The sequence below is a fragment of the Colletotrichum tamarilloi genome (genome assembly GCF_030869305.1).
Source record: "Colletotrichum tamarilloi strain Tom-12 chromosome Unknown Scaffold_43.1, whole genome shotgun sequence".
In the NCBI taxonomy this organism is placed as follows: Eukaryota; Fungi; Ascomycota; class Sordariomycetes; order Glomerellales; family Glomerellaceae; genus Colletotrichum; species Colletotrichum tamarilloi.
The window spans coordinates 179,914-195,516 of NW_026849426.1; the positions used below are offsets into that span (position 1 = coordinate 179,914).

At 53.1% G+C, this 15,603-nt stretch overlaps 5 protein-coding genes across 5 annotated transcripts; 3 read left to right on the forward strand and 2 right to left on the reverse strand.

Moving 5' to 3' along the window:
• Window positions 1-3,285: 3,285 nt before the first annotated feature.
• Window positions 3,286-4,076, forward strand: CTAM01_10010 (uncharacterized protein; the record flags this gene model as incomplete). The annotated part of the gene is made up of 2 exons (XM_060526026.1): window positions 3,286-3,681; window positions 3,729-4,076. The coding sequence occupies 2 exons, from the start codon at window positions 3,286-3,288 to the stop codon at window positions 4,074-4,076; spliced, it is 744 nt and encodes a 247-aa protein (XP_060379354.1).
• Window positions 4,077-6,035: 1,959 nt separating this feature from the next.
• On the reverse strand, window positions 6,036-7,598 carry CTAM01_10011 (RNA recognition domain-containing protein; the record flags this gene model as incomplete). Its single annotated transcript, XM_060526027.1, has 1 exon — window positions 6,036-7,598. One exon carries the CDS (start codon window positions 7,596-7,598, stop codon window positions 6,036-6,038), a length of 1,563 nt encoding a protein of 520 aa, XP_060379355.1.
• A 1,986-nt stretch (window positions 7,599-9,584) lies between these two features.
• CTAM01_10012 (uncharacterized protein) lies at window positions 9,585-10,519 on the reverse strand (the record flags this gene model as incomplete). Its single annotated transcript, XM_060526028.1, has 2 exons — window positions 9,585-9,856; window positions 10,069-10,519. 2 exons carry the CDS (start codon window positions 10,517-10,519, stop codon window positions 9,585-9,587), a joined length of 723 nt encoding a protein of 240 aa, XP_060379356.1.
• A 1,748-nt stretch (window positions 10,520-12,267) lies between these two features.
• CTAM01_10013 (uncharacterized protein) lies at window positions 12,268-13,063 on the forward strand (the record flags this gene model as incomplete). The annotated part of the gene is made up of 2 exons (XM_060526029.1): window positions 12,268-12,515; window positions 12,583-13,063. Coding segments are annotated over 2 exons (729 nt in total), but the record flags the coding sequence as incomplete, so codon positions are not given.
• Window positions 13,064-14,498: 1,435 nt separating this feature from the next.
• Window positions 14,499-15,197, forward strand: CTAM01_10014 (uncharacterized protein; the record flags this gene model as incomplete). Its single annotated transcript, XM_060526030.1, has 4 exons — window positions 14,499-14,659; window positions 14,773-14,822; window positions 14,922-15,014; window positions 15,064-15,197. The coding sequence occupies 4 exons, from the start codon at window positions 14,499-14,501 to the stop codon at window positions 15,195-15,197; spliced, it is 438 nt and encodes a 145-aa protein (XP_060379358.1).
• Between the last annotated feature and the right edge of the window lie 406 nt (window positions 15,198-15,603).

Sequence of the window (15,603 nt, forward strand, 5' to 3'; positions counted from 1 at the left end):
GCTATTACATAGTGGATAGACAGAGTGACATGTTACAACAGAGGCCGTCGTCGTCCTTTGTATGATTCAGAGGGAACATGCAGGGAGGCGTGAGGTAGATCGAGATAGGATAATTGTAATCATAGCCATTTTGGATTCGACTGTTGTTGCTCTGAAGACCTCAGATGATACGAAATGGTCCTAGTTCAATAGACACACAAGCTTTGAGATACAGGATGCCACTACGTTGAGATCACCCGAGTCTGTCATTGTCAAAATCTCAAACAATAAGAGAGCATGTGCTCCTACGAAGTCGCACTCGTCTTGGGCCCTTACTGCTGGGTAGAACACATTTGTGAAAGGGAGGGGGGGGGGGGGTATCTGCAAGATCAAGGTTGAAGCTTTACTTGTGTCATCAAATGGAGGAGCTTTTGGTAGAGAGTAAGAAGACATGTCGATCTTCTCTTATCCTTTTTAACTTCGTGTACTACTTCGAGAATTTCTCCAACATGCCCTGTATTACTGCGGCAACCCGTCTAGCGGGTTTCCAAGCATGCTAGCTAGTTTGTTTCTAGTTCTGTTTGTTTCTAGTTCTCGGTGTTGTGAATTCTCATAATTTATAAGAGAACGGTTACGGGTCGCGAACAGAGGCACATACTGAAACTGGATCCGCGTATTCGTGCTCTCAGAGGAGTAAAGATCCTTTTTGTAAGACTTGAATGAGGCATAAATGAATAGTCACACTTGAGTGAATAGGAAAATTTCAAGTTTAGACCAGGGATCAAGGTTTTGGTCCCAGTGCTATAACGGAACAGCGCTCAGCGTTTGTGATAATTCAAGTGTAGGTTTGGAAGGACGTCGGAAACGAGTCGGAGGCCACTGTAACTTCTGAAGTACCTCCTGCGATTATTCTGAGCTGCAAGCAACAAGAACCTACTCGACGAATGAGTTGGCATGAGAAACTTCCAAGCTTGATGCTTAATTGGGGGATATTTCAGGCTAGAACTCGATGGCGGACGTCTGTCCTTGGCATGGATAGAGGATTAGGCTAAGTGAACGGACAAACCTGCGGTAGGTCATACGCTCAAGACAGTCTAGATTCATCCAAGTCTCGGTACAATTTTATCCACTTCTCGGTAGACCTCACGAAAGCTCGAGTGGCCTCTAACGCTCTTGGTTGCCTTACGGGGGCTTGAGCCTGAGTTACTTATAAGTCAATGGAGCCGCGAGCTTCGAGCTTTACAACACCAGACAACCCCTGCGTACCAGATACCTTCTCTCTCAAATGGCCGTTTTCAGTCTGAAAGGCTCCTCAACTTACACGAAATGACTCCGTTCGTCATCATGCAGAGCATCTTGCCGTGATTACCCTACGCACAGTAGAAATCTCTCTGTCACAAGATTTCGGACCGAAATTCTTAATCAGGATAGAAACCAAGCCCGATGCTTTCCGCTTACCCCCATGATCCAGGATCTAATACAATATATCTCCTTATAGAGATCTGCCGTGGCACCCCAATTGTCCCAGCTGATCAAGCCGTGTCATATCAGGCTTCAGCCCCATTTCAAACGAAGATACCGAAAAACGTCTCACGGCGTGACAACAAGTCATCTCCACGCCTTCCAGCTACTAGGTTACACCACGGCGAAAATCATGCCCGCTTACAAGCTTTGTCCGACACACTGCGGAGGCGTGGCAATCAGAGTGGTGGTCGCACGACGGTGGTCGGGGCCCGCACCGATGGAGGCTACGCCCACACCGGCCCCGCTCATCGGCCCCGGGCCCGGATCGCCGAGAGATAGGCGCGCACAGTGGCTTGTTGGTTGCCTTCCCTCCTGATCGTCGCCTAGAACACAGGCAAGATGAGATGAGGGCAAGAAGCTTCCCTACCTTTGGCAGAAGGTCTAGACCGGTCGCCGCCACCTCCGCGTTCCCTCCTACCACGACACCCTCCAAGCCGTTTTACCTGAAGCGAACCAAACGTTGGAAGTCGCTAGAGGTGAGAGCGTCCACCCGACCACGCCAATATCATCCTTTCCCTTTCCCATTCTTCAACGGCCTCCTCGTCAAACATGCCCTTTCAAGCAACTTGCAGATGACAGATTCACAAGTCAACTCCGAAAATCGAATAACTGACAGAGATTGCTCCACTATGTATTCACAACGTGACAGTTTCCTCCCTCCCTCCTGGCACCTCTCACCCATCTTCACCCCCCTGCCAGTTCATCCTGCCTTAGCGGCCGGGCCTCGGTTCCAGCTTACCTACCTACACCCTTCTCAACCTCTACTACCGCCCCAACATATGCGCTCATGAAACAAACGTCGCCCTCTTGGCTTCTCGCTCGAAATCTCACTCACCTGCTCTCACCGGTCCCGTCCCGTCCCTAGACGCCGCCCCTCACCGGTGAAGCCCATCCCGCCAGCCACAGTCCGTCCTCGCCCGACTAACAGCTGGTCACCACCATCACCACTGCACCTAGATGACACGAATGCCACCCTTCCGCAAGACCCTTGGTACGATACTTGGCTCATCCAGCACGTCGACCAGAGCAAGTCGGAGGGGTCGTGTCGGGAGCGTTAGGGAGAAGAGCCGTCCCATTCTGCCGCGCCGTCGCTAGTCCTGGCGTTGGTTGCCTCTACTCCGTACCCATCCTTCGCAACGGTGTTTCCCACCTTTCCCCTTCTCCGCTACATCTACACAGTACTTCTGACTGACTTCGTCTTGCACACCACACGATACAAGAAGAAAAAAAAGAATCGACAACGTCGCTGTCACGCCCTCATTCGTCCGCAGTGTTTGCGTGCCACACCGGGGATAATTTGGCCTGGAACACGTCAGAACGGGCCAAGGTAGCGCGAGCGCGCCCGCGTCCCATGGCGTCTGTGCCGCAGGATAACAGATCCTGTAGGTTCCTATTCACAGACATGCACTCGCAGCCTGCTGTTGCGTCTTGCACTTTTCCCCATCCTGGGCTGCATTTGCTTATCGATGGGTAGTCTCTGCTTACTGGTACAGACATCGAGTTTCACTTTCAAGGCTGTCGCATGATTCGAAGCAAACCCCTCTATGACGATTCGACCTCTGATTCTGATTCCAACCTCCACACACCTTCTCCTCTCCCCCACGGAAAGCGTCTCTCGACATCTCGATATCCCGCGTAATCAGCAGAAGCTTCGCCAGAGGGCCGCAGAAACATTGAGAACCTCGGTACGTGCAATTGCCGGCATTCCGCGATCCCATCATCTCAATCCACCAAATTACCCACACACGCGCGCGCCGGGGGGTAAGCAAATAAGGTCCCAACATGGCGATTGTCCAAGACTTCCAGAGTCCACCCCCTTCATCTTCATCCCATCAACACCAACTTGCGACTACCACGCTTCAGGTTGGTGGTAGCCTCCACACCACCAACCAGACTTCTGGCGGCCAATGGCTGACAGCAGAAGGTAGAGCTCCATCCAATGAGCAAGTATGGCAGGCACCGCTACGTACATGTGCAGTGCACCCTTTCAAGAATGCTGGATCACCACCATCATCCCGAATTAATTCAACGTGGGCTGTCTCGGACGCCACGATCATCGCAAGCCATTTCTCGTGGATGGGTGCCGACCATAGAGCCGTCTTTTCAAGACACGCTTCTTCTGCAACCCTTACGAAATGCCATGCTGCGAGGGCTGGCATTGTCGTTGGGGCACTCGATGTACACGACGGATGCCCCCTTGCCAGAATCCTGCCAATATGAGGAAGACATTGGACCGTATCGCGCGCAGACACCAAGTGTCTTGCCGGGAAACTGCAAACCTGACGGATGGAAAAGTGCTCGAAACTATGAATGCATTCCGAGTGTGTCCCAACGGCGGTTTACGGGCTGCGAGGTCGTGCTCAATCGCGCGACTCCTCGGACGTATGCGCCCTCAACCCCCCCGCCTAAGCCAAAAGTCTCGGAGGCAGCTCCGGTATCCGGCTATGCCTCGCTGCATAGGGCCGGACAATCACACCACCATGACCGCCTCGGTTGACAGCGATTTCTTGCCAAGTTTACTGCTGCTTAACGAAAAAGATATCTGCCGTGTCCAAATAACGTCGCAGACGTAATACCAGCAAGCCCTCCCTTCCCCCAAATTGCTATACTGCGTGACTGCGTAGAAGAGCTTGACAAGGACTGGGGTTCCACCCTTCTGCCGAAGTCTTGACTCTATTCACGTGGATCGACTGGGGTCCAAAGTGGCGCATCCTTCTTCCTCTTCTCTCCCCGCCTCGCGCCTCGGTGCTCTTTGTCAATGCCCTTTGCCCCTTTACACCGAAGCTCGGCATATTCCCACCGCCCGGCTTTTCATCGTGGGTATGGTATTGAAGCGCAATGCCCTCTGCCTCTCCGTACAGTCATCAGTGTACAAACCGGAAGTAAATGACATTCGGCCCCACAAGGCTCTGGAGAAAAACCCCCCAGTCTCCGCCGACATTGTGACACTGGTCAGAGGTGGTTCGTGCCTGTCAATCAGCGGGGCTCATGATTGTCCACATGCCCACCGACCGTACCTGGCCACCGGGTCGCCCAAGATCGTCACTCACTTCAAGGTATCCCTAATCAACCAATCGAAAGTGGCAAGACAGGGCAGGTTTATATCATCAGCAAATCAAAAACTCCTTTCTTTGGCCTATGAGAATCCCATAAGGGGGTATGTTCGCTCCCACAATGTGCAAGTCAAAGTTCGATCCCAGTAAAGTGTGTAGGAAAAGGGGGGATAGATGGGGAACGAAACGGGCTGGGCAGTGGGAAAAAGAAAATAACAAATCAGAGAGAAATTGAAATTCAAATGAAACATGACAATGCCCCTCGAGGGCCATAGCCTGGACTGGACAATCCTTCCCGGTTTCCTAACCCTAATTGTGTCCCGACCAAACCCATGGATGTGTGATGATGAGGTCCCTTCCGTCTTGATGCCGAACGATAACCCCGATGATGCTTATCCGTAAAGTTTGTGCGTAACAGCTTGATGCAGCCTGGCCTTCAGCCGTCCCATCCAGTGATGGACTTGACCCGAACCAGCGAGGATTTCTGATGTGACCAGAACGTGTCGCTGCCAGGTAGCTCTCCTATGCCCGCGGCGGTTCTCCCTTCTCCAGTGTCCGCCTTCTGGTGGAGCGTGCCTTTTATATCTCGTACATGCGTTGAGTGAAACAAACGAAAGACTTCTTCCTCTGAACTTCCATGCCGTATTTTTGTTTTGGTTGGCGGGTGCTGTGGGATCAACCGAAACCATTCGCGCTCTCTTCTGTGCTTTTGGGCGTTTTCTCTTTTGGGGTCAACTCATGCCATGCTCCCAAGACTCAATACAACGTTTCCTCCCTACCCATCAATCGCTAATCGCTGTGCCAGTAAATGTTCCATTCTTTCGCGAGAACCGTGAACCCGTTGCCCAAAATCGTCAGGACGCCTCGTGAAGGCATCGCCGAAAACGTCGAACCTAAGAACTCCATCCTTAAGTCGTTGGCGCTGGGTATTTGTTGTCCGAAGGGCATGAGACCAGATTCCCCCAAGTTCGTCTACCATAGTAAATGTCCGTTCCACGCGCCATGCTGAATGAAAATAAAGAAACCCAAACCAAAATGAATTGGTGAACGAAGGAAAGATAAGGCCGGAAGGTAGCCTCCACCGTACTGCAGCCTGATACTCGAAGTTGTCGAGGGTTGAACGCCCACTGATGATGTGTTTCTGAACTTCGTTGAGAACATGGACGAAGTAGTCAAACATAACTCCAGTGCTGGTGACTGCGGGAGGCCAATGCAGTCAGGCCCGTCAGGGAAGAGCGAGTCAGAACCATGTGATATCGGGAAAAGTGGAAAAAACTCAAGTGACTGATGCCTGGAAAATCAGATGCCGATGTAAATGCGTATGCGCCGAGATCTTCACACAGCGCCGTCCTCGATGCTGTCCGAGTATCTTGTGGCTTTGCCTTGTTGCCGTGTATCCACACTTGAACACCGTAACGCCAGAACTCTCGCCATACTGCCTCTGGAAGTCAGGGAGGCAACCTAACATAACTGCATGCCTTACCTGCCAAGCATGTGAGGTGGCAGGTAGTTTGAGTTGTTTCCATTCATCATGGAACCAGGCCCACCAGCAGTCATGGTATTGCTGTTGTACCCGTTCCACACGTTGTTATTACCGCTTGCTGGGAAGCCAGCAACTGCGTAAGGTGGTGTGCCCGAGGAGCCGTTACTGAATCGCCCAGAGCCAAGACCAGGTGGTGCTGAAAGTCCTGGAGGAGGACCGTTGGTGGTCTTGAACCCATTCGTGGAACCTGTCATCATGCCGCTCATTGGAGACGTTGATTGACCTGGAGTCTGACCCGACCTGACTCCCAAGGGGTTCTTCGAGAAGCTGAGGCGAATTCCGCCCTTTACGCTATTGTGAAGCGGATGTCCGTAGAGCTCATGGAGAGCTTTAGTAGCAAAGGAAACATCCTCGAACTCCACAAAACACATGGGCCCGTTTTGCTTGGTTCGGAAGCAAAGCCTCTTGTAGCCCCGTTGCTTGGAGAACATGGCCTTGAGCTCTTCCTCAGACGTGTCGATAGGAAGGTTGCCCACGTAGAGAGTGTTGCAAGGTGGATTCTGGTCAGCAGGATTGACCGGGGGGAAGTTATGGCGGCCGTAAGGACCAGTTCCCATATGGAAGGGTACAGTATGTGGCCCCCCGCCCATCACAGTGGGTGACATGACTGGGTGAGCCGACATCGCTGCCATTCCTTGCTGACCGTACTGCGGAAGCGACGATGGGCTTGGTGTTGTGCTGGTGGTGTTGAGGGACAGGCTCGCCAAACGCGATATGGGCAACTGTGGGGCGGTGGCTCTTCTCTGAGCCGTAGCTCCGTTTTCCGCGTAGGCGACTGGGTCCTTCAAGAGCTCGCCGGTCTCGTCATCATCAGCCGCATCATTGTTAATCAACGATTTCCCAGAGATGCGTGTCCGTTCTGTGAGGTGATTTCCGATAGGAGACTGAGGTGAGAACAGGTTCTGGTAGTGCGCGCTGGACTCTGGGTTGGGCAATTCGCTGGAGCCGTATATACCATTCATAGGTGGCGATATCTTTTCGAGAGATTGGAATCCGCCGTTGAATCGTGATGGTTGTCGCGAGGATGGGGCTGAAGAGGCCGCGGAGGATGCAGTGCTCGACGATCCGGTCCCTGCGGGTTCGGCGTACCTTCTCGACGTGGTTGGGCTGCCTCCGAGAATCTCGACAATCATATTGGCGTCGTTAGAAATGTTGGATTTCCCGTTTAGCATATTCTTTGTTTCGATTGCCCCATTCGTAGTCCGGAACTTCAGGACGGCCGAGCGGAATCCCTTGTCTTCTGATTGATCTACGGGGAGCACTTCAACGTCAACAAGCTCTTTGGACCAAACCACCATGAGTCGAAGCGATTCTTCCGAAGTGTTCAGCGGAAGGCGACGAATCAGAACAGAGGCCGCCACAGAAGACGGGTTGGCGTATGGCGTTCCGACAGGCATAGCCGCATCGCGCTCAAAGGGGTTGACGGACGAGAGGAACGGTGCCTGGGTGTTGGAGGGCCTGAAAGGTTGCGATTGTTGTAGAAAAGCCGGCGCAGCCATGGCAGTGGTTTTTTGGGTGATAGATATTTGTCGTTGTTGATGTAGGAGGATTGTCGCGACTCGATGTCATCCCCGAAGGTCGAGTGCGGCTGATGAGACTGTAAATGCGCCTGGTTCACCTATGGTTGCTTGTCATCCGCCGGTGTTGCGGTGCATGCGCTGGCGCGTGGTGCCTTGGATTGCCTCGGAGCTGCGGCAAAGAGAGGGAGGATTGCAACAGTCGCGCAGCTCAAGTGGTAACTCTTGGAAGCGCGTGCGAACAAGAATGCGGGAAAATGGGCCAAGACGCGGTGAAATTATCGGGTGTTGGTGTCGATTTTCGAGTGCGCGACGGGAGGATACAGGGCGACGAAAGAATGTTGCAGAGAGCGATATCGAAAAGTTGGGGGGGTTGGACAGGTTTTGGGAGAAGGGGGGGAGAAGTTGGAGCGTGCGGGAGGAGTTGTCGCAAGGTTATGTATCGTGCCTTAAAGTTCGGGGAGGAGGAGAGAAATTGAGCAGGGTGGAAAGGTACCGGGAGGGAGTGGTGGCACTGATGGCAGACAAATGGATGCAAAGGCAAGGTGTGATGGTGGGAAGTGTGTGGTAGGCGAAGTATGAAGTGGTTAAAGTGAGAGACGGCCAGGAAGAATGGTGTGCGCGCCTTGATGGGTTGAGTTGAGTTGGGTTGAGTACGGCGCGGTGCGGTGCGTCAGGACAGCGGGTATGGATGGAAGAGGGAAGGGACGGGCTCCTGGCTGGCCTGCTTCGCTCCAAGAGCATGGGGGGACTCAGGGAAGCAGTGTAAATGCAGGGCTGGTTGCGTTCGACAGTCGGGTAGCCGTAGCTCTCTGGGAAAATGGGACGAGGTGACTGAGACTTGGGTACCGGCAAGTGGTAGGCACGCAGCAGATGACAGGCCAGAGCAGGTCGACTTGCCGGGGCCCCTCGAAGCTTGATGGTGACAGGTACCCAATAGGACTACACCCACGGGATGGGTTGACTCGATGATTAAAGTCGGAAAACGACTAAGCCAAACTCGACAGCACGACTACCGTGACGGGGGGTCCCTCTGGCGTTAGACTGCTTGGGTCCTGGTCGGCAGGACAGAAGAAGCTGGGGGCACAATTTTGTTTGTGAGCCTGCCTGCGCGAAGGTGAGAGAAGAGGGGTCGTAAAAGAAAAAGCGGGCGGAAGTGCGGAAAGATGTTGCAGGACGGCGTCAAGGTCGTCGGTTTATCGTGGGGTTTGGCGGCGCAAAGTATCGAGAAAAGGTGGCTTGTAGCCAAAGTCTGTTGGGCCTGTACCTAGGGGAACCCAGGGAATTCGCTTGATGATGGGAATCTGGCGATGTGGAGGGAGATGCGAAGTACTCCGTAGTGTTTTGGTACAGACGTGAAGTACCCGGCTAGTATCGAAAAGCCAGTGAAGCGGAAAGGCTGCAGCTGGGGCGCTGGGAGGGTGTGTGAAAGCAAACTGGGTCGGTCGCGGTGGCTGTTGGGCCTAGGGGCGTCGACGGTGGTTCCTCTCAAGGTGGTGGTTCTTGTTCGAACTCTTTTGGATTGTGGTCCAGTCCAGTCCACCACTCCAGTCGCGTTTGGACTTTCTGGACTTTACTCCTCAGAAAGTGGGAGTGGAAGGGATGGACAAGGGATGCTCGTGCTGTGGAGGTCTAATTGCGCCGCCGCTGGAGCACTCGGGAGGGACGTATCGTACCAATCAGAAGCCGATCGCGTAAGGTGGGAAAGCGTTTGGTGTGGGCTAAGGCAATGCTAAGGCACGACCTGGAAGTGTACTTTCTGTCTACTTTGCCTGGTGGGGAGGTGCAACCACCCTGACGAAGGTTCTGTGTAAGTGACTAGCCTGTCGCAGTCGTAGATGTTGTCGTCGTTGAGAGTGCGGTATTCGTACAGACAGGCAGCGATTGCGTTATGTCTGCCTCGCCCAGAGACACCTGTGAGTGGCAGTCGCCGACTCGACACTGATTCTTCAAAGGAAACGTTTGATATCAAGAGTAGTTGGCGAATTGCGTCGACGGCTTCTGCGCCTGTGCTTTTGCTGTGGCGCTCGTTGGGTGTGTGCGCAGCGAGTGAAGCTTGTCTGGTGGGATGGAGGGCGCCAGTGTCTGCTTTCCAGAGGGACTGGGAGCCGTGGGAGCAAGCCGCAGATGAGAAGCGGGAATAGGAGAAATGCTGAGGAGGAGGAGGTACGTGTAGGCTGTCCTTTGGCAGCTAGGTTGGTGGTAAGTGTTGTGGAGGTTGCGTGCTCGTGGAGGTGTGTCTTTGATTGCCGTAGCAGCAGAGGCAGGTCGAGGTCGAGGTAATGGTATGGTAGGGTTGGGAAGCGATGGTGATGTAGGTCAAGGACTCTGGGTCGAGGTCGAGGAGACGCAGCTTCTGGACTCGGTGGATGTGGGAGACGGAATTAACCTGGAGGCTATCGGGCGGGCGAACGAGCGAGAGAGACAAGAGAAGGGAGGCCCCTGCCTGTACGTCTTCCTGTTAGGCCGGTTTTCTTGGTGGCACAGCCTTTAGAGGGGATAACGGCGTCAGGAGAGTGTGCGGATTGGTCCAAGGTGGTAGTAGCGGTGCGACCGGGCTCAGGGGTCTTGTAGACTTTCGGCGATCGTTGGCACCGTTTGAGGGCTGGTGCTTGCCAGGAGGCGCGTGTGGTGGATGGTAGTGTCTCTCTTTTCAGATATCGGCATGGGCTGTCGTCTGTCTCTTGTCTTGCCAGTCTGTCCGTCTGTGTCTTTGGGGGGCAGAACGGTACGGAGTAGAAGGGCTGCGCGTGTGTGCTATCGTCTGTGCGTGTGTGCGTGTAAAGTGCGCGTAAACTGGAAGTGCGTGTGTAACAACCGTGCGGGCCGAAGGTGTCTGGTTCTTTGTCTTTGTGCGAGGTGTGTATCTGTAACTGTGCGAGCCGGGAGTACGAGCGCGACATATGTCGACGTCTGCCAGAGGTAACGTCGAGGGACAGGAGGAGTAGTGATGGTGTAAATCGGGCGAAGAGAAAGGAAAGGAAGAGACTCGAGATACTACTGTGGATTTGCTGGTGATTTCAACAGTATCTGAATCTACCCGTACCCGGATTTTTTTTCCCCGGTAAAGCGGTTCGGTCAAGTGGTTCGGTTGAGCGAGGAGAGAGACAAAAGTAAGGTGAAGAAACGACTGGGACGGGAATGTCCAAGGCAATGTAGGGGAGGTATGAGGGTTTAGGCACGGTGAGCAATAATGCGGAAGACGTAAGGTACCTTCCTTACGTTAGGAAACGGAATTGGGAATGAATCGGCCACTGTTGGACGGTCGCACTGTCGCACTGTCGCACTTTCCTTCAATGTTTCTTTCCCTCGACTCCTTCCTGCCTCCGCACTCACGAATACCTTCCTTCCTGCCTCTGAACACCGTCACTACCTAGGTAAGGTAGCTACGGATACCGTGTGCTCCTGCCCTGGGAGCATTCGTACCTGCCAGCACCACATAACCGCATGGTACCTTCCTTCCCTCGCCAATCTGAGTTGGACGTGGGAGGCAGCAACGACAGGGTGGGGTCGGCCTTTTCGAAACAGGAAAAGAAGGAACAACGCAGATTGCAGATTCACCTTTCCCTCCCTCCCTGCTCAACGTGCAGAACACTGGGAGGTTGAAGACCTACCTGCCCTGGTGACGGGAAGCACCTGTCACCAGGGAGCAAAATGCCCGTACCTTGGCCGATACCTGAATGGGAAGGGGGATGGGAATGGGAATAGAAAGGAAAGAACGAGCCGGCCAACATTGCACTGTACGAGAGTCATATCTGCAACACTGTTCACATGGAAGTGTCTCTCTTGCACGTTGCAACTCCATCTGCCTCCCTTCACGTCTCTATCCGTACTGCGATTACATACCTAGGTGGAATTCAAGCTTTGCGTGATGTGCCTTACTTTACGGATACCTCGACTACCTACCTACGTACTTCGTCTGTTTCTTGTGAATCTTTTGTCTTGTCATTTTTTTTTCTTTTCTTTTGGTATTATGCTTTTTGCTGTTTGCGTCAAGCAATAGTCAGAGAAGGAAGGGTTGTGGATGCACGTGTGGAAGATAAGGTAAAATTCGATCAACGGCATCCCCCCCCCTCCCTTATAACCCCACGTTCTAATTGCACGACTGATACTTTGAAGGTACTCGATGCTCGATTCTCGATGCAGATGCCGGCGCACGCATCACCAGAATTGTCCCTGAAGAACCAAATCAAATGATGAAGAAACCTCTCGAGTCCGCCGCACCAGGCCAGCATGGCCAGCTGCATCGTAAGCTGCCGCCGCTGAAACCTAGGAGGATCGAGAACGGGGTCATTGCATGGGGCTAGACAAGTGTGTGCCTCGCCCTTGATGCGCCTTTGCAACCGCTCGGGAGGACGGACTCAAATGTCGGGTGAAATACCTACGCAGTATTTTCTGCTGCGCGCACTCTGCCCCTCGCGCCTCGCGCCTCTTGCCTCTGACATGGACTTGTACGGCACCACGGATACCGCTACATCATACATCTGCCTCTGTTGTGCCTCTTTGCACGTCGAGGGTTGAACAGAGTCCTAGACAGCCACCATGACTCCAACAAATCTGTCGGCCCTGATCTACCACGCGAGACCACAGACCAGATCAAACCAAGCTGCATAGAACATTAGCCTACTAACCCACTCACCTTGCCTTACCAGTCCGAACCCGGTACTCATACGTATTGATACCCACCATTGTCGACAACAGTTCCGTCCTAAAGCACCTACCGATACTTCGTGTGCTTATCCACCAGCCCAGCAGCATGGGGCAAGGAACACCGCATCCGCATCCGCGAAGCAAGGGACCCGACCAGACCCTCAAGCCCGTGCGGAACTGTGATAGCGTGGACCAGGACCTGGACATGGGCAGCTGTCCACACGGGGTATTCACTTCGTTTCTGTATCTGTAGGGCTCTCTACTCCCCCTCCAAGTGTCAATCTGCGCACAAGGCCAACAGCTTTTTGCGACGCAGACAAAAGATGGTGTCGACGCCAGCCCTGTCACCTACACTTCTTTTCGGTGAAACCCCTTGGTACTGTCAACTGCATCGCTGCATCATGGGCCGTCATTGTGCGTTCGCCGTGAGGCACTCAAAATACCCTCCACATTGGTACAATTGTGGGGGGAGCTGCCAGCTAGGTACCCGTAGGCCATGTCTGGCCAAGGTTGGAGGGTACGTGCACTTTCTCGCTCATGGTCCTCGGCGCCCGACTGCCAAGATCCTTGGAACCGCCGGTGATATTCGAATTGCCCTCACATCTGGTCATTCTTTCTGCCCCGACCCGTCAACGTTGTATAATTTGAGTTCTGGGGATTCGAGTCTGTGCCGCGCCTTAGACTCCAGACATCGTCAGCCCTCCTGCCGGTACTCAAAACATCCCTCACCCGTTCCCGCCTCACACATCCTGCATGCGCCGAGGCGCAAGCCTGCTGGTGCCGTCAAATGCAGATAATCAAACTTCTGTGGTGAGACCCCCCGAAACGCCTTATTAGCAGACCACACATATATCTGCAGGCAAGCTATATGGACGCACCCTTTGGTTACAGGTCCGATATGCAGTCAAAACTTTTGCGCCTCAACATATCGCTACGGTCAGAGTATACGTGAATGCAGTCCAGCCAGGAGTTTGAACGTGTGAATGTCAACTGCCAATCGCGATGCTGGCCGTCATGCCGTCGAGACTGCCAGGTTGTCTTTTAAGCGTCCGCCAGGAGATGGATTCGAAGCCAATCCAAGTTGAAGGAGGCTATGGAAAGCATTTCTCTATCCATCAAACTTCAAGATGGAGAAATTGGTCTGAAACGCAAAGCAACGTGAAAGATTTTATCTACAAGGTAATTGACAAGCTATAGGTAGTGTGGTTTCGATAAGGTATGACAGCGATGTAGAACCCCCCAGACCATGATTTCCTTCAAGCGCTGCGTTGAGCACCCTCTATTTTTCTCAGCCTGCAGATGGGGCCTGGGAATTGTGGCGTCATTCCCTCTTCCTTGGACATCTCTTTCGCTTTAGATTGCTGCGTTGAGTTTTGACAGAATGTCCCGGTACTGCTGGCTGACCGGTTCAAGTAGTCACCCACACCGACCATGGCCGGTCTCCCACGATGACGCTAAAGTGAGACTACGGCTGCCCATTGGATTGCCGAGCGAGCTCCGATTTTCCGGCTGTCAACACGATGCCACTCTTTTCTAAAACTCTCCGGCCCGGTGGTTGCCTCTGGATAGGCCGGGCGGATGAATGCAGTGGATCGGTCTTCGCCCCGAAGCAACTCGTCCAGTCTCGACTCCACCAACTATTCAAACATTGCTCCTCCCTGTGGCAGTGCGCCTATCATAGGGCACCTCCGAATCCTTGTTGTCCTGCGTCTCTGCTTGTCGCTGATACACTCAAAGTCCGAAGATATTCAAAGAGAGCCCATCGTGTCGCAAGCACATGCTCTCAACTAGCCGATTACCTGCAGGCTGGTACAGGCACATCGTGCATCTGAAGATAGAGAGACTTAATTCGGGTGCAAGTCGCAAGGTGCACGCACGTAAAGTCGGATTCCGCTCACTACTCTGGATCAAGTTGGTGGACTCCCACGTTCCCATTCTTGTTATACGATATTTTCAACCGGTTAATCCCCTCTGGCCTGGCAAACCTGACACGCCTGGGTAGTCAAATACAGTTTGTACGACAGGACCTTTCTTACCCAATGCAGACCTAGCCTCTCGCTTGTCAGCTCGTTTATGAACGAAGCTATTCTCTGGACCGCGCTTATCCGTAGGGTCAGCACGGGGGAACAGGAATTGGGCGAGCTGTAGTACGAAGAATGCATCGCGACAACCTACCCTAATGAGATCCTTGCGTGAAGAGAAATTCTCCGACCAACACTGGAGGCCGATTCAATGACTTTCATCATTGTTTGTCGTTCCACTCTCATAAGGATGGCTAGACTGAGAGCGGTGGCTGCTACCATCATCTCGAGATATCGACTTTCTACAACACTCTTTAGCCTCCTCTGGCAGCTGCCTGCTCGCAGATTGGCGAGTATGACCAGCTCGTCAGTGTAAGTCTGCCTGGTGTACTACCAACATACTCGATCGACTTCACCACACATTCTCACCACCATCAGAAGCGAGCAACCCATTAGCATGCGGCGCAACTTGAATTCTTTCACAGACATAAGTCATCAAACTCACGGATACAAGTCGTTACAACTGCAATGAGAGGTAGACGATGTGCTAGAGGTACTCCCTAGCTTGATTGTTAGACCTTCCTCTCAGAAGCATCCAAAGCCACAGCTTCCTAATAACAACATGTTTCTCTGGGCTTCCTCCGGAAGCTTGCAGCACAGGCATCTACCGGTAATGTACAAGGATCTGATCACAATGCAGAGCCTTACTTTCTCGCCATCTTCCTTAGTAATATTCCGTGGTGTGTCTATAATACTTTACACAGTCACGCGTTTAGTGTTTGAGTCGTTTCCGTACCGCAGCCTAGTCGACGTCTGCGACCCAATGCTCTCTGACGCTGGCTTCTGGTTTGTCCCGTCATCCGCTCGCCATCCCATCAACAGCTTGAAAGACCAGCCCACCCCCCGGTAAAGGGGACAACGAAGCTGCGTGGAATGTCAATTGTTACCCAAAACAAAGCCGAGAGCCACCTCGCTTTCGCCCTTTCACGAGCTCAGAAAACAACCTAAGTCCAGGAATACTGGAATGATCATCAAGCTGGAGACACGAGGCTGAAGAGAGAACTCGGCACTGTGTGTGTTGGAAACGATCGCCATACCAAACGCTCAAGAAGTGAACTCATCCTCGGAAATAGATTCATGTCATCTTTACCGAGCCTCCTCCTCCGCCCTCCAGCATGTGCCGCTGTACATACCGACTCCTGGAGGGCCTCAAAATGCAGCCCAGCAGTTCCGGCATTGTAACGAAACAACAAAGGGCACCCATGCTTTCTTTGGTTAGTGAGGCACTCATCACTTTGAGTAGTGGCTGGCCGAAG